This window comes from Chrysemys picta, chromosome 1 (genome assembly GCF_011386835.1).
Source record: "Chrysemys picta bellii isolate R12L10 chromosome 1, ASM1138683v2, whole genome shotgun sequence".
NCBI lineage: Eukaryota > Metazoa > Chordata > Testudines > Emydidae > Chrysemys > Chrysemys picta.
Genome location: NC_088791.1, coordinates 318,895,599 through 318,909,395, shown reverse-complemented (window position 1 = coordinate 318,909,395; position 13,797 = coordinate 318,895,599). Strand labels below are relative to the sequence as shown.

At 43.8% G+C, this 13,797-nt stretch overlaps 1 protein-coding gene across 2 annotated transcripts in view; it reads right to left on the bottom strand.

Annotated features, from left to right (window-relative positions):
- Positions 1-10,850, bottom strand: part of GUCY1A2 (guanylate cyclase 1 soluble subunit alpha 2) — a 327,535-nt gene extending 316,685 nt beyond the window's left edge. For both annotated transcript variants that reach the window (XM_065581517.1, XM_005289980.5), the window contains exon 1: positions 10,333-10,850. In XM_065581517.1, the coding sequence (XP_065437589.1) occupies positions 10,333-10,566 (234 nt within the window). In that variant the 5' untranslated portion in view covers positions 10,567-10,850. The remainder of the gene's footprint in view (positions 1-10,332) is intronic.
- Positions 10,851-13,797: the final 2,947 nt, after the last annotated feature.

The following is a 13,797-nucleotide window of genomic DNA, read 5'->3' as shown; positions in this document are numbered from 1 at the left end:
GCACTTACAATTAAGACCTGGGGGGGGGGAGGAGGCTTTATTTTTTGCAAACATTGTAAGATTCACAAAGAGCTTATTGACATTGTGTCATTGTGAAGTAAGATAGCTCTGCTCTCCAGCAACCACACTGGAAAATAACAGAGGCCTCATCTATGAGGGAATTTGCCCTAGTTTAGTTACAGCTATTGTGGCATATCCCAAGTGTAGACAGGCAAGATTGCTTTACACTTATGCATGAGCTCAAACTAGATGATCATAATGGTCCCTTCTATTTTATAATCTGTGATTTTCTGCAGTGCAACTTGACATTGAGAAGAGTTGAACCAGTGCAAACCATTTATCGCAGTTTTACCTGTCTACACTAGGGGACCGCACTGGTGCAGCTATCCTGGTGTTTGGTCACCCATGGCTGAAATTCCCTGTATAGGCAAGGCCTTATTTCTGTCTGAATCCTCAAGTAGAGTCACAGCATTCTGGAGATGAGAACCTGTCCTCCCCCTATTCTCTGCTTCAAGAGACAGATTTTTTTCGGAGATTACAAGATATTCAGGATTTCAGCCTGAATATATGAAAACTTTAGGAGGATAATTAGGCTTATTCAAGAATTTCATGAAACTGTATTTTTTATCCCAAGCAGAAAGTCATGGGACGTTCTTCTTGCTTGTGCATCATACAGTAGCTATTATTATAACTGGTCTAAGGATTATGTTTGCAATATTGGAACCAAAGTTCAAATCTCTGCAAGGGTAATACAATCCTTCACTCCTCAGAGGCAGATAATGAGTTTTATACAGGGGATGAAGATTCTTTGCATGAGATGCTAAACCCCCAAGATTTTCCCATGGTGATTTTCATATTAGTAAGGGTTTGCCAGGCTGTTTTAAGTTAATACTTCCATTGCTGCACACCATGCTGTGAGCTGGTTGTCTGCCTGGCTACTGGCCTTCCATCTCAGAAATGACTGTATGTAAGAAGTGATTTTGGATCTTTTAAATTGAAAGGTACTATATAAAACAGGGGTAGACAACCTATGGCACGCGTGCCAAAGACGGCACATGAGCTGATTTTAAGTGGCACTCACACTGCCCAGGTCCTGGCCACTGGTGCAGGGGGCTCTGCATTTTAATTTAATTTTAAATGAAGCTTCTTAAACATTTTAAAAACCTTATTTACTTTACATACAACAATAGTTTAGTTATATATTATAGACTTATAAAAAGAGACCTTCTAAAAACATTAAAATGTATTACTGGCACGCGGAACCTTAAATTAGAGTAAATAAATGAAGACTCGGCACACCACTTCTGAAAGGTTGCCGACCCCTGATATAAAAGGTATGATATTATTAAGTTTAAGAAAATGAACCCTGTTAGCCTGCCACAATCACTTACTTCTTCAAAACAGTGTGTACTCCTGACTTTAAATGTTCTTACTGGAAGTGCCACCGGTGATCTCCCTGAGTTTTATTGACAATTATAAGACTTTTTCCTTTAAACAATCATTCCTAATAGATGGCTGCCTCTGCTGCGGAGGTCAACCAAACCCGCCATATGATGCCCAACCAGTCAAGTAGACAAGCTGGTAGCAATTGTGACAAAAACATTGTTTGAATTTACCTATTATTTAAGACATGTACATTCTCCATCCAGTAAGTCAGGCAGAAATCTCTTCTCAGCAATAATGAAATTTGATCCATAATGATATTCTAATGGGTTAATATTGAAACATTATGGTCCACAGTATGCGGTGTAAAATGTGTAAATGTGCTAATTTCTCCTTCTAGTGGCTACAACCTGCTATTGTTAGGGATCATTAAAAAAGGGATAGAGAATAAGACTGAGAATATATTATTGCCCTTATATAAATCGATGGTATGCCCACATCTCAAATACTGCGTACAGATGTGGTCTCCTCATCTAAAAAAAGATATACTGGCACTAGAAAAGGTTCAGAAAAGGGCAACTAAAATGATTAGGGGTTTGGAACAGGTCCCATATGAGGAGAGATTAAAGAGGCTAGGACTCTTCAGCTTGGAAAAGAGGAGATTAAGGGGGGATATGATAGAGGTATATAAAATCATGAGTGATGTGGAAAAAGTGGGTAAGGAAAAATTATTTACTTATTCCCAGAATAGAAGAACTAGGGGTCACCACATGAAATTAACAGTTAACAGGTTTAAAACAAATACAAGGAAGTTCTTCTTCACACAGCGCACAGTCAACTTGTGGAACTCCTTACCTGAGGAGGTTATGAAGGCTAGGACTTTAACAGCGTTTAAAAGAGAACTGGATAAATTCATGGTGGTTAAGTCCATTAATGGCTATTAGCCAGGATGGGTAAGGAATGGTATCCCTAGCCTCTGTCTGACAGAGGATGGAGATGGATGGCAGAAGAGAGATCACTTGATCATTGCCTGTTGGTCCACTCCCTCTGGGGCACTTGGCATTGGCCACTGTCGGTAGACAGGATACTGGGCTAGATGGACCTTTGGTCTGACCCGGTACGGCCGTTCTTATGTTCTTATCTACAGAAATAATAACTTTAGTTCATGTGGTTGAGGTTTGTGCTTTGATACGGCAGGTCTAGGTTCAAATCCAGCTAACAACTCAAGATCACTGAGGAAAAAACAAAGATACATTTTACATTTATTCTTCATCTAATTTTTAGTGATTTTGTGACTCTTAAGTAAGAGTTTATATACTAATTTAAAGGAGAGTCCTTGTTGAATGTTGTTGGAAATGGGGATTGTACAGAAAAAGACAATTCTGAAATCAGGTTATTTAATAGTAAATCTAGAGCTGGATTCAAAGCTTACTGAAGTCAATGGAAAAAAATGCCTCCTGAATTCAATGGTCTTTGGATCAGGCCATTAAACAATGGAAGAAGTCTTAAATTTTTAAATGTTTATCAGGTTTGATTGCAATTTCATGTACGGTATATATTTCAGGAAGGAAATTCAGACAAAGCCATTCAGACAACAAAAGCAAACCAAAATTTTAAAAGATTTAGTTTTATATAATGCTATAATTTTCTTTCCAAAAACATCAGTTAAATGCTTGAGGACATAGCTTCCTCTAGATGCATGTCTAATTTCAATAAACTAACAGGAGTTACTCTACACACCTGAAGGGGAGTGAGCCTATGTCCCTTAGGTGGGCACATTGTATTTTATTTTCAAATCAGTGACAAATTATTTTCTTATTTTAATTCTATTTTCAGCCCTACACTGGATAAGTCAAGATCAAACTGGAGCAAATGTGAAAACTGCTACAAATGTAAAAAGTATCCTGTGGAATAATACATTGTATTTTCTATACTATAAAACCCTTATTTGATGGAACTAGAGTACCATTGCCTTTTATCAGAGCCCATTAAAGGCAGAAAACTCTATGCTGAAAGTGAAGAATATATAATATCATCATTTTTAGTTATAATTAATCATAATTTATGTCATCACCCAATGTCAAAATTAATCTTTTAAAATAAGGCATAGCAATAAATATGGCAGCATAATAGGAATAGAATTTAAATTTGAGAGAGATGTACATGTGATTATGCCAGTTTCATGGAGGATAGGGTCATCGATGGCTATTAGCCACGATGGTCACGGATGCAATGCCATGCTCCGGGTGTCCCTAAGCCTCTGCCTGCCAGAAGCTGGGAGTAGATGACAGGGGATAGATCACTCAATAATCACCCAGTTCTGTTCATTCCCTTTGAAGCACCTGGCATTGGCCACTGTCGAAAGACAAGATATTGGGCTAGATGGACCACTGGTCTGACCCAGTATGGCCGTTCGTACATTCGGTTAATTTCTCACAAACTAGGTCCTGTTGAAAAAGTGTGCAAATCAACTTACGTGCTGGATTTCTGGAATTTTTTGCCAACTCTTAGAAAATATGAACCAGTCCAATGAGAAAGGCTCCTACTGATTTCAAGGACAGTGGGGTCAGGCCCTGAAAGAATGTCTCCCTTTTCCAATCCTTTTTTCAAATTTCTGGACACTTAAAGAACCACCTCACTGATTTCAGTTCAGATGGATAACTATAAAGGGAGTGAGTCTCTTCTGTCCATGAACATGACACTTAGGGCTGTTCTACACTGGGGGGGGGGTGAATAGCGTAGCTGAAGTCGAAGTATCTTAGATCGATTTGCCTCGGGTCCTCATGGCATGGGATCGATGGCCACGGCTCCCCCGTCGACTCTGCTACCGCTTCTCGCTCTGGTGGAGTTCCTGAGTTGATGGGGAGCGTGTTCGGGGATCGATTTATCGCGTCTAGATGAGACGCGATAAATCGATCCCTGATAGATCGATTACTACCCGCCGATCCAGCGGGTAGTGAAGACGTCCCTTAGGTGCACAACTCCCATTAGAGTTAACAAAAGTTGCCTACAACTTTGCAGAGACATGGATGAGGGTTGCAAGAGAGCAGAGCTAAGGCAAGCCAAGGGCTGATGAACATGCTGCCTTGTTAGGCATCATTCAGTGATATGTAATATGTCGAAGGGAGCGGACTGTGCAGCGTGAATGGCCAGCAAACACTGTGCCCAGGGCTTGCTGTGTTGAGCAGCTGAGTGTGGTTCCCAGTAAACATTATCTTTCACACTCAACTGCTCAACACAACAAGCCCTGGGCACTGCATTCTTCCCAGCCCTTCAGACTGCAGTGCCTGCTTCTTTCAGCTATGTCTGTGGCTGGGTGTCATAATAGCCTCTATTCTTACTCTCCCTATGGTCAGCTCTTCTGTACACTTGTAAAGCAGTACTCCAGGGTGGCAACAGGAGTATCTTGAAATGATAACAATGTTCCCTGTGCACACTGTTAGCTTGGGCAGGATAGGCCTGACCACCTCTCTCTCATGCCACCTGGATGTTCTGCCCCCTCTGCACACTCCACTTGCTCCCCTGCTCACAAGCTCTCAGATCAGGGAGGATATAGAGATCTGCTCACGTTGCTTAGCGCTGCGTACTTTTCTTCAAACTATGCAGAAACCTTTCTGTGCAAGTGGGGCCCAATATTCCTCTCAATTACTTCAATTAAAAGAATTGGGCCCCATGATAAGCTAACTCTGAACACTTGGTTTTCAGACCACCATACTTTTCCAACAGCCTGCACCAAAATACATGGCACATATTCTAGGACATCTTTAGGACCTTAAGCCACAAGGGCCCTATTTTCATTTACATCAAAGTCACTTTACACTGCTTTGGCAGGGTATAGGATCCTTAAAGAAGGAGTAAATTACATTTTCAGCCATTTCAAGGCCCCTTTATATGAAAAAACAGCATAAAGTGGCTGTAGGATGAATGAGAATCATGCTCCTAAATGTTTTCTAATAACCTGATCCAGACAGAATCCTCAAAAGGGAACTTTTTAAACAGGTATTTTAGAGGCGAGCTCAATCAGGTGATCTGAAAGTGCAAGAAACGGTTTCTTTTCAGTTCTTTGGAAGAAAAACTCCAGAATTAGACACTGAAAATACCGTAAGTTTAAAAACAAATCTTTCTACCTTCTGCAGAAAGTGATACTTATGCAATGGCAGCCTTCAACTAGACAGCCACATCTGACAGATTACAAGGGATACAAAATTCAGTAGCCAATTTTCTGTATATCTTAGCACAGAATAGCTCATGTAGTTCATGAATGCATTTCTTTCCAGTTGCATTTTGTTTTCCTTTGGCAATTAAGTACTTTTCTACTCACCCTGTGTTACATATTTAACAAGAGTTGGCAAGAGCCAACAACTGCATTGTTTTGGAGGGGCATAACAGTTTGTTATGCTTTCATCTCTTCTTTCATTCTAGTGCTCTTCATATCACAGCTTTTTCACTCCAAGCTGCAATAGATTCTCTCTCTCTCTTCCACCCTGGATGCTCTCTCTCATTCAGCACCTTTGCCCCTTGGATGCTCCTTCTCTGTCTGCTCCTCTGCCCCTTGGATGTTCCCTTGCACTCAGCTCTCATGCTCAATTCTTGCCTTCACAGATCAATTCTTTATAGCCTCTGCTACCTCCTGATTGAAACAACATCACAACAGGGATCCCTCTGCATGCCACAGCATTACACACAAATATTATTTTTCTCTCTCAGTGAAAACTATAAAATAGATACTACTCTGCGTCTGAACCCTTGCCATCTTGGCACTAACATGTTGAGCGTAACACTATGGCTAACTGCAAACATTGAAAGATCTGTGGTGTCTTTCAACTTTGAAAGCATTTAATACAGGGGAGAAAAGTGCTGCGGAATTCACTCTGGAAATGAAGACACCCAGTTGTTCCCCAATATATGCGATCCTTCAGATTTAACTGCTTGAATTAAATTGACATTGCCCTCCTCTCACGTTTTATATCAGTGTAACTCAATTAACTTCAGTATAAATACTCCTGATTTACATCAGTGTATGGGAGAAGAAAACTGGGTGCAAAGTATTAAACATAAGAGTGACTTGACAGACCGTAAGACCGGTATTCTGCTGAACACAGCACTACATCTGTAGTTGTGCTGTTGTGTTAACACTGAAAAGACTTTCAACAAAAAAAATAAATTAAAATCATAATATCTTGGACCAATTATTTCTTAGAACAGATTGGGCCTGATTCTCCTGTCACTTACATAGCATTTGTGCCAGTGTGACTTTATTAACTTTGTGGAGTTACTCCTGATTTCAACCAGTGTAAGTGAAATCAGAATCAGGCACCATATATCTGGCACTAACATGCTTGGATGAAATTAAGAAAGAGAAATTTTAGGTTCAAAAAATCCAGCAGTAACAGCTATCTCCTATGGAAACCAGTTGAAGACTGATTGCTTAGGACATTAAAACTAGATTGGACGCAACCTGCACAATCATGAATGAATAAACCTGTAATGGCAGAAAGGTGGACTAGATTATTTAACAGGTCTTCCCCAACTCTAGATTCTATGATTCTGTTTATTCTTCAAACTAATGCAATGATTAACTAAAATTAAGCTGTAAAACAGTAGCTGTCTTTTACAACATCCCACTACAGAGGGTAACAGTCAAAGCTGTGAAAATACAAATGCTAAAGTTATCAGCAATAGTAATACTAGATATAAAAATACTATACTGAGCTACCTCCGAATATTTTAAATATTGGGTAAAACTTGCTCTAGTTATAACATCTGTATTACTATTATATTAAATAATTTAATTATTTTATAATAATGCAAGATAGGCCACCTGGGATGCCTTCTATTAATTTCAGCATTACAAGATCAGATTCCTCCCGGGGAGGGAAAAGTCAATGTAAGAGAAAACTCTACACTGAAACTGCAAAACTATTAACTATGTAATGCACTAAACTTTCCTTGTTAAACAACTGGTCTACTTCCGTCTACCCAATCCAAGTCATAATGAACAAAAAGAAGTACTGTACATCACAAGCAAAGCATCCCCAGTAATATAATATTAGGCAGATAGATAATTTCCAATGCTGGATAACAGAATATAAGAAGGCTTAGTGATTGCCACATTATTCAACAGATATTATCTGATTATAGATGAACATACTAGTTGTTAAAACTAGAAATTGATACCTAATACATTAGAGTAATTTATGTCTCTAAGAACCAAATATTCAACTGCAGCTGGAAATGTTCTGATCCTCATATATATGATTATGGAGCTCAACAGACATATCTTATATGGGAGAAAAAATATTTTACATATAACAACTTAACACTGAAAATGTTTGTGTCATTAATTTTACAGTCTTCCAAACTAACAGAATTGTATATAGCAGGTTCTATCCAAATTCAAAATGAATGTTAATGGTCAGTATTTTAACATTCTTCTTTAATTCTCAGATGTAGACATGATTATTCAAGTAATCATCAACAAAGCATTTTTAAGAGACTGAGGTCTTCAAATTGCACCCATTTCAATGAATGCTAGAACTCAAGGCAAATCTGTCACTCAAAACTTTTTAACCTGTTCAATAAGGAAAAAAACCTACACATGAAAGGAGTTCACATCTATTCAGGACAGGAAAAAATATGTACGGCAAGCACTATGTACATTTTGGGTGAACTAGGAATGTTTTAGAAAACGATAATACATCATCAGCAGTTAGTTACAATTATTAATCATAATTATTACTCATTTTTTAAAGAATATCTTTAAAAAATACTGTAGGTTTACTATTTTGAACAGGCTTTTTGCAGGAAGGGAATTCAAGCTGAAATTACAAACATGACTAATAGGATAGCTGAGGGTATTTTTATTTCCCAGCCCAGTTATAAACACTTGATTTCTAATAGGAGTTCTTTAAATCTGGTTTAAGTTGCTTAAAATAAACAGACTAAAACTCCAGGACAAGGGGGCACTGCAATTATGCTAAGTAATATGAAAATCTCTATGAACTAAGATAACTGGAAGAAAGTTAAACATTTATCAACAAAAGTAAATATTAATTTTAATCAAAATAACTAAGTCATTGCTTATACCAAAAACAAGTTCAGATTTTTTATTTAAAAACATTTTATTATGTACTAGTAAACACAGCTTGTATGCAATTTTAATTATGATTCTATATTTGATTCCTATTTATACTATGTAATAGTTCAAAGACACTGAATCTTTCCCAATCTCTGTTCATGCTACTTGGGAAATGCTCTATTTTTATGACTAGTAAAACAGCTGCGGCTGGGTTGATTTTCCATATCCACTAGAAAAGGTATGAAAAGGAATATAAGCAACAGCCCATTTTAAATGATCTATGCTGAATGGTTTGCACAGGTTAATAACTCCTCATTCTCCTCTCAGCAAACTTGATTCCTAGCAGTAGCTCCTGGAGCGCTAGGCATTTTACTTACTGCACAGTCCCTATTTAAATGAGATGCCCCCAATGGCACCAATTTGGGGGGGGGGAATGTGCCACACACACACCAAAAGGTTTTTGCACTTACTTAAAAGTTCCATAGGCCACAGAGTTACGGGGGCCATGGCCCAACCACTTTTAAGCAGTGGTTCTCTATTAAATGTAGGGATGTTTTTAAATCGTAACAACTGCTGCTGGAGTGGTCCAGAGCAGGGCACTAGCTGCGTGGTTGCACCAGTGAAATTTCACCCGGCTGGGCCACATTGGAGTGAGCGGCATTGCGATCTGGTGCAGGTGGTTGCAGTGCCACTGAAATTTGGCCTGGCTGCCCCTCCCTCCAGATAGTGGAGCAGCCAGGCCAAAGGTGTTGCGACCTGTTGCAAGGGAAGTCTGTTCTGTAGGGCAGAGCACAGAGGGATCCTCCAAGGACTCCACTCCTAGCAACACTGGTTCATGCACTGTGTGGGTAACAGAGAGGGGAGACTCCTGGGGTAAGGAAGACCCGGGTCCCTGCGAGAGGAAAGGGGGGACTGGAATTTCCCCCCGCCAAGAAGTATCTGTATTGGGCCACTGCCCAAGAGCAGCATCAGAGGGTGCTCAAAAGGTCTGACAAGAATTGGGTTAGACACGGTCTACAACTGAAATACGGGCGAGAGGAGAGAGTGAGCGACTGCCGGGACCCTACCCCCATCCTGCAGACCCCCCTGCCCAGCGGGCAGAAGCGCTCCGCAAGTGGCTCCAGGAGCAGCCGAAAGCAGGGGGGCGCGTGCACAAAAGGGGCTGGGGACAAGGCACCTCAGCACGCCCGGCCCGCGGCTGCGGGAAACCCATCAGGGCTGCACAAGAGCGGGCGCTGCAGCCCCCGAGCATCCGCGCTCACAGCCCAGCGCGCTCGGGGACTCGGTCAGGCTGGCGGAGACGGACCAGGGGGTCCGGGCAGGGAGGCCAGTGCAGTGCCCGGGAGGGTGGGGGTGTCGGGGAGATTTAGGTTCCCGCGCAGGGGCACTGGGGGGGATATAGGGGAGGAGACGGGGGTCGCTCGGGGCAGCGAGGAGGACATGAGGAAGGGCAGAGGGGTCCAGGCACAGTGGGGTATACGGATAGGATTGCGGGGGCATATCGAGGAGGACGCGGGGAGGATATAGGGGACCGGTCGGAAAGGGGCTATAGAGGTAGATTCTGGGGGGCGGGACATGAGCAAGAGGGGGGCTATAGGGGCAGGATGCGTATGCAGGGAGGTTATAAGGGTCCGGGCAAGGGGGGAAGGGAAACAGGGGTCGATTCTGGCTGGGGCTGGAGGGGAGGAGACAGGAGTCTAGGCAGGGAAGGATTCGAGGAAGGGGGAGATGTGGGGCCCGGAGTCCTGAGCTCCAGCCTGACGCCCCCCACCAAGGGGCAGGCAAGAGATCTGCTGGGGGAGCCGCTCGCCCCCAGGCAGCCGCCAACCCCGGAGCGCGACACGTCCCCTGCCCCCGCCCGGGCTACGTACTGTGGGAGCCGTCAGGCGGCTGATGCTCTCCCCGAGAGAGTCCAGGTTGACCCGTCTCCTGCGCGGAGCCCTCCTGGCGGCGGCGGCGAGCGGGTCCTGCGGGCCGGGCGGGCTCCGGCTGCCGTTCCAGCAGAGCCTGGACAGGGGACATTCTCCCTCCTCCTCCGGGCTGGTCTCCAGATAGTCCGAGCCCAGCGAGCTGAAGGACTCCGAGGAGATCTTCCGGCGGGCCATGCTGCTGCGGGCGCCGGGCGAGCATCAGATGTGCAGGGGCAGCGCGGCGGGGCTGCGGCGGGGCTCGGCCAGGCTGCGGGGACCCGGGGGGCGGCTCATGGCTGGAAGTTCATGCCCCAGCCCGGGTGCCTGCGGCCGGAGGGAGCGGGTCCGTGCTGCAGCCTGGCCCCAGCTCAGCGCCTCCCGCGCCCTGGCCAGGGGGTGCCGAGCGCTCCGCCGGGCTGGGCGGTTTTAAAGCAGATGCCGCCGCTGCCGCCGCCGCTTTGCTCGGCTCCTGCCTCCCTCCCTCCCGCGCCCCCGCCCGCCGGAACCACGTGGGGTTGGGAGGCTTCGCCTCGCCTGTCGCTGCAGCTCGGGAGCCGCAAGGGCACTTTCCCGGGACTTCCCCTGGGCACCCCCTGGAGAGAGCCGACGCCCACCCCCCTGGGCTGTCAGTCCCCTCCTCCACCCCGGTGCGTCCGATTGCCGGGGTCTTCTGTCCCCCGGTGCATGCGATGGCCCCGGCTGTCAGCCCTCGCGCTCCTGGGCAGGTGGAGCCGGGGCTGGGACATGCACCTTCCCCCGTGGCCTGAACCCCCCTTCCGTGCGGAACTCCCCCTGCTCTGCCTGTGGCCCCCAGAGCCCATTGCCCAGCCCCCAGCGCATGGGTCGGTCTCCCCTCCCTGTGCGGACAATGCCCCGGTCTATCAACTCTCCCATCCAGACAGTGCCCTGGGCTGCATCCCTCCCATACACACACATCCCATGGACTGGGCCCGGCTCTGAATCAGGACGGGATGAGGCGCCCTCCATCTGGATGTTCTTCCTGAGGTGTCCCATCTGTCCCCTAAGGTTTCAGACTCCTCCTCTCCTCTTGCCCTTCATCAGGAGGCTAAACCAGGCCAGGGCTCCCTTCTGCCCAGTGTAGAATGAATTGCCGCTGGCTGGCAGGAGCACAAACTGGAGACGCGATGCTGGATCCCACTTTCTGCCCTTATGATCTTTAATGCTTAACTGTGTCCTATGAACAAATGGACCAAATAGAGAAAGAGCTGGGGAATACAGAGCTGGGGCAATTGTTTCACCGCTGCCCCGCTGGGTATCCCAGAAGGGCCAAACTTCTACAGTGCTGTTACTGCAGTGAGTCCAGTGATTTTATCCCTGGTTTACATTGAGAATGACAGCGAAGAATCAGGCCCCATGTGCATTGTGCTTGGTGTGAACAGGGCAATGCTAATGAATCACAGCATCTCTTCCTCTGCTTGCTTGGTCACCTGCCTTGCTGGATGGTGTTTCATCGTTTTGATTAAAAGTGGTTAAATACTAACATATAGTGTACAGATATGCCACATATTTATCATAAAGATATATTGAAAGCGAGTGTCTTCTGCAGCCATGGCAGAAAATAGTTTACATGTTGTAATAAACAAATTGAGTACATTTCAGAGGAGAGACTTACTAGAGGCTGCAAAAATTTGTTTAGTTTAGATCACACATCCAGTTATTGGGCATGTCAGTTTCTCCTGTCTTCTCATTTTGCCTTTCTTGGAAACTCTAGTTACAGGTGTTTATTTATTTATTTTTCAAATACTTTTTTTCCCCCCTGAGTCAGTACTGGACAGCTCCGTTTCTTGACAGTAAGACGTTTTCAGCTCTGCAACTATACTTACTGCTAAAGAAGCAGAATTCTGTTGTTACTTATCTTGCTAGTTGTTTGCTCCCAAAATAAGAACTTTCTGAATGTCGCTCAAAAAGCTAAGAATTACATACAGACTTTAAAAAAAAAAACTGTACTTTGTCATCAACTATATTCAGTACAACAGTTCATTATTTCACTTTTGTACTAGCATCACATCCACTAGCATCAATTATTTATCCAAGAAACCACATGCAGAAATAAAATGCAGGCCACATAACACCATTCAAATGAAACCTTTTTTTAAAAAGTGCTAAACAGAGCTTTGAGGATGCATGACCCCTTTGAAGCCAGTGAAAGGGAAGCTATCTAAATCATGAGTCCGTCCCCCCCCGCCCCACCCCAAGCCATGCATTCCCTTTAAAGAAAAGTTAAGCAGTTCATGGCAACAGGGCAAACAATTTCACAAATTTTACACAGGCAAAAAGGCTCTTTACAAATGTGATGTGAATTTTATTATTTCATGCTACCAACAAATAAGGTAGATTCTTCCTTGTTTGGTTTATCTTTAAGGTAATCAAAAACGTTTAGGATGGGGTGCTTTTCAGAACCACCAAGAAAAAAGAAACAGTTGCAATGCTGTGAGCTCATGTACCACGTCACATGTACCCATTCACATTTGGTCTGATTTGGTCCAATTACTATGACATTGTTGGCATCACTGAAACTTGGTGGGATAATACACATGATTGGAATGTTGGTGTGGATGGGTACAGCTTGCTCAGGAAGGATAGACGGGGGAAAAGGGAGGAGGTGTTGCCTTATATATTAAAAATGTACACACTTGGACTGAGGTAGAGATGGACATAGGAGATGGAAGTGTTGAGAGTCTCTGGGTTAGGCTAAAAGGGGTAAAAAACAAGGGTGATGTCATGCTAGGAGTCTACTACAGGCCACCTAACCAGGTGGATGAGGCTTTTTTTAAACAACTAACAAAATCATCCAAAGCCCAAGATTTGGTGGTGATGGGGGACTTCAACTATCCGAGTATATGCTGGGAAAATAATACAGTGGGGCACAGACTATCCAACAAATTCTTGGACTGCATTGCAGACAACTTTTTATTTCAGAAGGTTGAAAAAGCGATTAGGGGGGAAGATGTTCTAGACTGGTTTTTAACAAATAGGGAGGAACTCGTTGAGAATTTGAAAGTAGAAGGCATCTTGGGTGAAAGTGATCATGAAATCATAGAGTTTGCAATTCTAAGGAAGGGTAGAAGGGAGAACAGCAAAATAGAGACAATGGATTTCAGGAAGGCAGATTTTGGTAAGCTCAGAGAGCTGATAGGTAAGGTCCCATGGGAATCAAGACTGAGGGGAAAAACAACTGAGGAGAGTTGGCAGTTTTTCAAAGGGACACTATTAAGGGCCCCAAAGCAACCTATTCCGCTAGTTAGGAAAGATAGAAAATGTGGCAAAAGATCATCTTGGCTTAACCACGAGATCTTGCATGATCTAAAAAATAAAAAGGAGTCATATAAAAAATGGAAACTAGGACAGATTACAAAGGATGAATATAGGCAAACAACACAGGAATGCAGGGGCAAGATTAGAAAG